Source organism: Oncorhynchus clarkii, chromosome 9, assembly GCF_045791955.1.
Source record: "Oncorhynchus clarkii lewisi isolate Uvic-CL-2024 chromosome 9, UVic_Ocla_1.0, whole genome shotgun sequence".
In the NCBI taxonomy this organism is placed as follows: Eukaryota; Metazoa; Chordata; class Actinopteri; order Salmoniformes; family Salmonidae; genus Oncorhynchus; species Oncorhynchus clarkii.
In genome coordinates this window covers 67,711,382-67,720,214 of record NC_092155.1, presented here as the reverse complement: position 1 = coordinate 67,720,214, position 8,833 = coordinate 67,711,382, and the positions used below count along the sequence as shown (strand labels likewise).

At 43.0% G+C, this 8,833-nt stretch overlaps 1 protein-coding gene across 1 annotated transcript; it reads left to right on the top strand.

Moving 5' to 3' along the window:
- The first annotated feature begins 2,875 nt into the window (after positions 1-2,875).
- LOC139417370 (protein Wnt-10b-like) lies at positions 2,876-6,574 on the top strand. Its single transcript, XM_071166640.1, has 5 exons — positions 2,876-2,996; positions 3,843-3,999; positions 4,499-4,604; positions 4,888-5,351; positions 6,017-6,574. Exons 1-5 carry the CDS (start codon positions 2,923-2,925, stop codon positions 6,572-6,574), a joined length of 1,359 nt encoding a protein of 452 aa, XP_071022741.1. The 5' UTR covers positions 2,876-2,922.
- Positions 6,575-8,833: the final 2,259 nt, after the last annotated feature.

Here is an 8,833-nt window from a genome sequence, read left to right as displayed (position 1 = left end):
GTATGTGTAATAAAACACGACATGCTAGCTCCATCCTGGTGGCGCAGGAGACTAATTAGCAAACAGAAGATTATAGGTTTGAATCTTTTTCTTTCACCTTTATTTAACCAGGTCAGTTGAGAACAGTTTCTCATTTACAACTGCGACCTGGCCAAGATAAAGCAAAGCAGTGCGACACAAACAATCTGAATCTAATGCCGTGTCACACTAAAAGATGCATGTGTTTGCATGATTAATGGCTGAGGAAATGAATTTCCATGTGTCCTATCTGTGCTTGCAGTTCAAAACAGTTAACCCAAAATAAGCTAACAGTGTTATTACATCTAATCAACAACAAAAATGGCATTAGATTCGCAAACAACAGGTGTAGAATAACAGGGAAATGCTTACTTACGGGCCTTTCCCAACAATGTAGAGAGAAAGAAAATAGATAAATAATAGAAAAGTAAAACACGTAATAATACAAGTAAGAACAAATACACAATGAGTTATGGTAACTGGCTATAGACACAGGGTACCAGTACTGAGTGGATGTGCAGGGGTACGAGGTAATTGACATAGATGTACATCTAACTAGGAATAAAGGGACAGATAATCAACAGTAGCAGCAGTGTATGTGATGAGTCAAAAGTAGCAGTCTTATGGCTTGGGGTTAGAAGCTGTTCAGAGTCTTGTTGGTTCCAGACTTGGTGCATCGGTACCACTTGGCGTGCTGTAGCAGAGAGAACAGTCTATTACTTGGGTGGCTGGAGTCTGACCATTTTTAGGGCCTTCCTCTGACACCGTCTGGTATAGAGGTGCTGAATGGCAGTGAGCTCAGCCCCAGTGATATATATACTGGGCTATGCATTACCCTCTGTAGTGCCTTGTGTAAAAGTCTTATTGAAACATTCAGTGAAAGTTTTAAGGAAGTTATTTAAAAACTTCCAAATAACCTATACTTTCTGTTCTCATATCATTAATAACCCCCCCACCCCACCCCAGGAAAACTTTCAAGGTACCAGAGTAAAACGTTCTCAGAATCTCCCTGCAACCTAAAAATATACGTTCCCAGAATAGGCAAAAGCTACACTTCTGTTCTCAGAACATTTAAAAAACATTCAGTTTTATCGGTCAGGAAACATATGACTTTGTTCCCACAACCAATGTGAAACCAAAAACACATGTTCCCACAACTTCCAAAGAACCAAACGTGCCTAACCTCTCTCTCCCCCTCATGGTTTAAGGACATGATAGCAGGAGGAAGGGTTCTTTTGTCGAGAGGATTTAATGAGAGGTATCCTACGTCATTTATACTCCTGCTTCTTAAAGTTGCTGCTCAAACAGGCTTCCCGGGGCGCTCATGCGACACCGAGCAGATTAGAGCCCGCAATCCGGATAAAGCGACGCCCTTTATGCACAAATCAACTTCAAATCACATTTTAAGCCAATTAGATATACATGACAAGCTAGAATGCTAATGCAATTTTCATTGCCGGACTTTAGGGAATAGAAGGAGATTAAATGAAGAATTGGTGTCACTATGTGAACCGGCGGCGTTTAAGGGGGGTTTTAACTACATTTTATGAAACTACTTCACACAATGTTATGTTATAATATGTAGTTATTTGGAATGGTGAACAAGGATGAAATGGAACTCGATAGTTTATCTGGATGGACCTGTTGATTACATTATAATTGTATTGTGCCAAGTAACTGATTATGTGCCTGATATATAAAGACTATTTTACTTCATTTGAGTCAACCTGAGGGATATCCCATGGGCAGTACATATCAAACACCCTAAACCAGCTGGGTGGAAAACCTTTATCAGAGGCCACAGCATCTCATCTGGTGCGTTTGTCATTTCTTGGGAAGCTATAGTCTCCAAAGGCTAAAAGACAGACAAGAGGATGGGTGTTATTTTGGCACAGACATGTTATAGGCAACTTGCCAAACTTAAAAAGACAGAGAGAAGACATTTTTGGTTTTGTGCGACACTTTCCTCTAGGAAAAATTATGAAGCGTGAAAATATCCGTTTATCAAACAAGTCGAAAACTGATGAAGTTGGACAATAAACAATAACTTATTTGAACTTTAAGTCAATTGAACTCAAACTTTGATGACTTGTTTGCAAATTACATTAAACATAGCCTCTCCCTACTGTATGAAAATGGTTTTATTTCATTCGCTGAAAAAAAAGATCAAACTGTTATGGAATGATGAAGTTGTTTCAAACACAATAATAAAGAACAGACGAGCTGATTGAGGTGGGAGGAAGGGAGAAGGAAGAGGGGTAACAGATGACTGTTTACCCAAGTATCATTGGAGCGCCGCGAAGAGAGCCGTGCGCCTGCCTGCTGCTGCCTCTAGCTCCCTGTCGTACAGTGGAACCAGCAGCAACCAACCAATCCCCTCCCCCCAACACTATAGTCATTTATTTCCTAGACATATCTGGAATGATTTCTCTCTTGGGTTTCATCTGAATACATTTTCGTTTTCTTTCAGTTGTATCCAACAAAATAGTAAACATCCATATCAGTGATGTTACATATAAAAGTGTTTTCTATTATTATATGGTAGTACAATGTCTCACTCACAGATGGTGATGCTGGTGAGGAAAATGGTACCTGCGCGAAAAATCTTTGGATATGTTGTGACACTTATTGGCTGTCGGTCAAATTCACATAATGGTTTGTCAACTATTGATGCTTTTCTCAGAAGCTCAATACCTCGAAAACAACCGCCTGTAGCGACATCTCCCCTCCCTTATTTTCTCTCCTCCTCCCCTTCACGTTCGCCCCAAACTATTCTGCTCTCTTTCTTCATTCCTCGTTCTGTTGGAGGCACATCGCTAATCTACTCCACTCTTGTCCAATTTTTCTTTTAATCGATTTTCACACCAGTGTTTTAATGTCACGTCGGGAAAGACGCTTACCAAAATGGAGATATCACATAAATTCAGTTGGGACCTTGTCCTGATTTTGGCAGCGGCACTTACGTCACCTGCAATCACGTAAGTAGCCCGAGAGAGTGATGAGAAGTTGATAAAGTGGAGATGATGTTCAATGAGCATTCCGGGGATGAGAAATAATTCAATCGAAAAGTTAAGTCAGAAGAAGATTTTGTTAAGTTACTGATATTTCCCTGAGGTTGATCTAATATTCTATTTTAGTTAAATAACTTGTTGGTGCACATGTTACAATGCCTTGATGTCTGCGTTCAACTCTGTCTCACTAACATGCCTATTGCTGCCTGCTGTTACCGCTGACATCCCGATTTTCAAAATGTTTCTTTGTTTGTGACCTGTAATGACACACACACACACACACACACACACACACACACACACACACACACACACACACACACACACACACACACACACACACACACACACACACACACACACACACACACACACACACACACACACACACACACACACACGCTAATCAGAACCAACAGTTGGGGGACTGAATGATTAAGGACATGCAAAACAGAGATGGTTTAGTAACAATGCCATCCAGGTTTCTACGGCACATTTTTTTTTTACAATACTGTGCTTCACTGGAACTTGTGTAATTAAAATGTTAATAGTGAATATATGTAAATAGGCCTACTGTAGATACAGTAGGATGGTAATCCCAGAGATAATAATCAACATTCTATTTCCTTGAAAATACATATTTTCCCAGAATGTAGTGTTAAGCTGTGTCAGCAAATACCTTTCTGTGAATGTTCATTTCATTACATGACACTTTCATTGTTAGACGGAGGGTCGGAGCAGGCACTTCACGGATAGATATTGCTCTAGAGTTGCTGATGACCCTGTACTACCTCCGCTGTATCCTCACCTCAGGGTGCTGTGTAATGACATCCTGGGTCTGAAGGTGGCAGGAGATCCAGTGCTGACCCCTACCTCTGTCTGCCTGCGGCTGGCAGGCCTGAGCAAGCGTCAGATGCGTCTGTGTGTTCGGAGCCCCGACGTGACGGCTTCAGCCCTGCAGGGCATGCAGGTCATAGATAGATATATATATAATACAATCAATTGTTTTATACAATATTTGACCATATTTTATCAGGGTCTGGAATGAAGATTCAATGACCAAGATGGCCATCATTTTAGTCATGTTGCCAAACCGGGTTATCTGTATTGTGTCCCACCTACCACCCATTCAATATGCATAGTCACTTTAATCATATCTACATGTACATACCACTTCAATCAGCCTGACTAACCGGTGTCTGTATGTAGCCTCACTACTTTTAAAGCCTCACTACTTTTAAAGCCTCACTACTGTATATAGCCTGTCTTTTTACTGTTGTTTTATTTCTTTACCTACCTATTGTTCACCTAATACCTTTTTTGCACTATTGGTTAGAGCCTGTAAGTAAGCATTTCACTGTAAGGTCGACTACACCTGTTGTATTCAGCGCACGTGACAAATAAACTTTGATTTGATTTGAAAATGCCAATGTCCATTCTGATGGTGTATTTATTTGTGTGCATCCCAGGTGGCCATCCACGAGTGCCAGCACCAGCTCAGAGATCAACGGTGGAACTGTTCTGCCCTGGAGAGCCTCAACAAGCTGCCCCACCAGAGCGCAATCCTCAACAGGGGTGAGAGAGACACAGGGGCAGAGAAAGATGGAGGGTGGACATGCAGACAGGATATTTTCCATGTGATCTGACCAGAAAAAACTCCAGTTCCCTGTCAGGAAGACTTTTAGGCCCTATAGGTGGGGATAGTGGACAAAAAAAGATGCTGACATAAAAGCATTTCTTCACATGTTTTCCTTTATAGAATTAAAATAATGAAAGAATATGAAGCTCTCCTGTATCTAGATTATACCCAGTATGATGACATCAGGACTCTGATGTGTCTCTCTCCGCTCTCCCACAGGCTTCAGGGAGACTGCCTTCTCTCTGTCCCTGTTGGCAGCGGGTGTGGCACACTCCGTGGCTTCTGCCTGCAGCTTGGGCAAGCTCCGTGACTGCGGCTGCGAGGCCAAGCGTCGCCTGGACGATGACAAGATCCGTCTCAAACTCACCCAACTGCAGCTGCAGACCCTACAGAGAGGCGGGGCCAGAGCGGGCATGGGAGGGGACGGGGGAGGAGGCCCCCCCGCCCCCCAGGATTTCAGAGATGTGCCAGCCAGCCAGCGTTCTGGTTCTACCCACCCCACCTCCCTCCTCAATCCCCTGCCAGAGGACTTCAGCCCCCAGCAGGAAACCTGGGAGTGGGGGGGCTGTAGCCATGACACCCGCTTCGGTGAGAGATTCTCCAGGGATTGGTTGGACTCCCGGGGGACTCCGAGGGATATCCACGCCCGCATGAGGATCCACAACAACAGGGTGGGCCGACAGGTGAGCAGAGACTCTGACAGATAGGATTAATCTTTTGTATTTTTATCAAGATGATAACTGCAGATAGGATTCAGGCTCTCATTTGGTGAAGGTTTCGCAATGGAATTCATCAAGTTTTCTAACATTTATGGAATTTAATATTTAATTGAATTAATTAGTTATAAACGTTTATTACAGATTCATAAACAATCAATAAAATATTTATAAAACACGTATAAACCATTTTAAAGCTGCAATGTGTAACTTTTTAGGTGACCTGACCAAATTCACATAGAAATGGGTGTTATAGAGCTTTTATTTTCATTGAAAGTGAGTCTAAGAATTGTATATATGTTCTTTGTCTGCTATTTCTATGCTTCCCGTTCTTCAGTTAGATTTTTTTCATCTTTTACTTTCAGTTTTGTACACCAGCTTCAAAAACAATGTTTTTTGGTTATGGAAAATATATTTCACAGCAGTTTTTGATGGTACTATGCCATTCCTGCTTGTTTTGTCACAGAAACTGAAATTAGGCAAACTATTCGAATTTTAGCAACCAGGAAATGGCGGAGCGATTTCTGCATGGTGTATCTTTAAATACGTTTATAATTGTTAGCCTAGTACATTGCAATCAAAAGCCTTCTACACTTCTATGGATAGTGACATGATTGTTTCCCCCTGCACAGCTTGTGACTGACAACATGAAGCGGAGGTGTAAGTGCCACGGCACGTCAGGCAGCTGCCAGTTCAAGACCTGCTGGTACGTGTCTCCTGAGTTCAGGCTGCTGGGTTCTCTGCTGAGGGATAAGTTCCTCACCGCCATCTTCATCAACTCTCAGAACAAGAACAGCGGGGTGTTCAACCCCCGGGTCGCAGCTGGCAATGGAGCCTTGAATGGGGTTAGGAACGGGGCCGGAGTAGGATCCAGATCTGGGTCTGGGGGCGTGGGTAGCCCAAACAATGTGGGTCGGCGGAGGCCGAGTGTGTCACGGGAGCTGGTCTACTTTGAGAAGTCTCCAGACTTCTGTGAGCGGGAGCCGTCCCTGGACTCCTTGGGCACCCAGGGACGGATCTGCAACAAGACCAGCCACAGCATGGACAGCTGCGGGTCCCTGTGCTGCGGGAGAGGGCACAATATCCTGAAGCAGACACGTAGTGAGAGGTGCCACTGCCGCTTCCACTGGTGCTGCTACGTGCTCTGTGAGGAGTGTCGAGTCACTGAGTGGGTCAACGTCTGTAAGTAGACCAGTAGCCTCCTGTACACACAAACCCACACAACTAAACCTTTCATTTGGTATATGGGTAGACGAGGCCCATCCAGGACTCTTACTTACTTAATCATCTTAATGCTTTGGGATGCATGGGGCCACCACAAGAGAGAAAGAGTGCTACTATTTCAATTCAGCACTAGCAGCCATCTTGGTAAGGGTTCCTGGTCAGACCACAGTCTTTGATGTTCTTCTCAACTGTCCTCCATGTTTCTCCTGGACATTTTCAGGACACAGGATGGCAAAATCTAAATCCACCCTTTAACTCTGTCCAATGTACACACATCCACCCAACCAAACCTTTCATTTCAGTGTTTGTGTTTCTCTTTGCGTCAGTTAAGTCTCCCACAGAATCGGTTTATCCCCCGCTTCTTCTTCTCCTCTTTTTTTCCTTCTTTCCGTCATCTGGGATCTATTTTCCCTTTGTTGCCTGTTGTTATTCTCAAAATGCCAAGTCAAAGATTGAGGAAGAGGTGACTCATGTCATTTGTCTTTCTTTCCTCTGCCTGTTTGGATGCAGCCCTTTCAGCCATGATAATCAGAATGCCCTGGACCCAATCTGCTGTTCTGTTCTGCGCTCCCCTGGTCTCTGTTCAGAAACAAAGAACACTCAAACAGCAGTAAGGCATTATTGGTTCAACTAACTAATGCCTAGGCTACTATTACAGTGTCCAGTTTTTGTGTATATGAAAAATGTATATTATTTTGGTGTGTGAATTTATTTAGACTCCGTTGCTTGGCATCTGCTGTGTGGCACCAGTTTATGAGAGGAACATATGAGACCCAATGACTGAGTGTTTCTCTGCTCAGGATGGTGAAATTGAGCTGAAGTCGTAATAGTCAACAAAGCCTGAACACAACAGTGGGATGCTGGAAAACAGATAAGTCATGTCACGAGTTCTGATATGGAATGTGGTAATGAACTCCAGAGGACGATTTTACTCATTGAACATTTTGCACCTGCACCTCAAGACTAATCGGTTTCAATTCTTTAATTCCGATTCTTCATTGCATGAACCAGGAGGAACTAAGGAAACAGAACTAAAGAGAACCAGGCATGATGGTTCCTCAACGTGTTTCTACTACCAACGGAATCAGAACCAGAGAGAACCAGGCATGATGGTTCCTCAACGTGTTTCTACTACCAACGGAATCAGAACCAGAGAGAACCAGGCATGATGGTTCCTCAACGTGTTTCTACTACCAACAGAAACAGAACTAAAGAGAACCAGGCATGATGGTTCCTCAACATGTTTCTACTACCAACGGAAACAGAACTAAAGAGAACCAGGCATGATGGTTCCTCAACGTGTTTCTACTACCAACGGAAACAGAACCAAAGAGAACCAGGCATGATGGTTCCTCAACGTGTTTCTACTACCAACGGAATCAGAACCAGAGAGAACCAGGCATGATGGTTCCTCAAAGTGTTTCTACTACCAACGGAATCAGAACCACAAGTCATCTAGTGGGGACAGTTTTTTTCTGTCTATGGATTTTCTTGGAGAAGGAAACCCATGTCTGGCTCTTGGTTGAGGGATGTTTTCGATCTTTCGCCATACTGAACTACAGGTCATTTAGGGAATACTGCACCTAGAACTGTACCACTCATAACCAGGAAATGACCACACACACTGTATTATTGCATTTTCTTTTGTTTTGTGATTATGTTTTATTTAGTGAATCAATATAATTATTATGTCACAAATATGCCTCTACTTATTGTTGCCGGACGGAAATTGTCTCATTCCATTGTGAGAACAGCGGTGATTATAGGTCTCTGCATTTCTGATAAGTTTCAATGCTATGAAATGTGTGGGAAGTAGTATATGAGTGCCCACTTCGAGAGAAAGGTAGAGAATTGGCACACATGAATTGAGTATATCAAACCCAGGCAAGGCATGCTCTATTCCCATGACCTGGATTAGGGAGCTGATGGTGAGGTGTGGGAGGGTTGGAGGTTTTGGGCATAACCCACCTTGGAATAACTGGTTGAATTAACATTGTTTCAACGTAATTTGTCAATATATTGTGACGTGGAATCTATGTGGAAAAAACATTTGATTTGAAAAAAGTTTTTAAAAAAAAACATTCTATTAAATAGGCACATTCTCCTCCTCTCCCCCGCAACTCTTCCCCACAACTCTTCCCCAGGTCCTTAGTGTACGAGAGAAAGTAATGTATTATGTTGTCAACTCTTCCCCAGGTCCTTGGTGTACAAGAGAAAGTCATGTA

What these genes read in the sequence shown, in the direction of transcription:
- LOC139417370 (XM_071166640.1), top strand. Translation starts at nt 2,923, where the DNA reads ATGGAGATATCACATAAATTCAGTTGGGACCTTGTCCTGATTTTGGCA. An exon ending in CTTACGTCACCTGCAATCAC is followed by an intron (nt 2,997 to 3,842) that starts GTAAGTAGCCCG and finishes TCCTCACCTCAG; the next exon opens with GGTGCTGTGTAATGACATCC. An exon ending in ACAACAGGGTGGGCCGACAG is followed by an intron (nt 5,352 to 6,016) that starts GTGAGCAGAGAC and finishes CCCCCTGCACAG; the next exon opens with CTTGTGACTGACAACATGAA.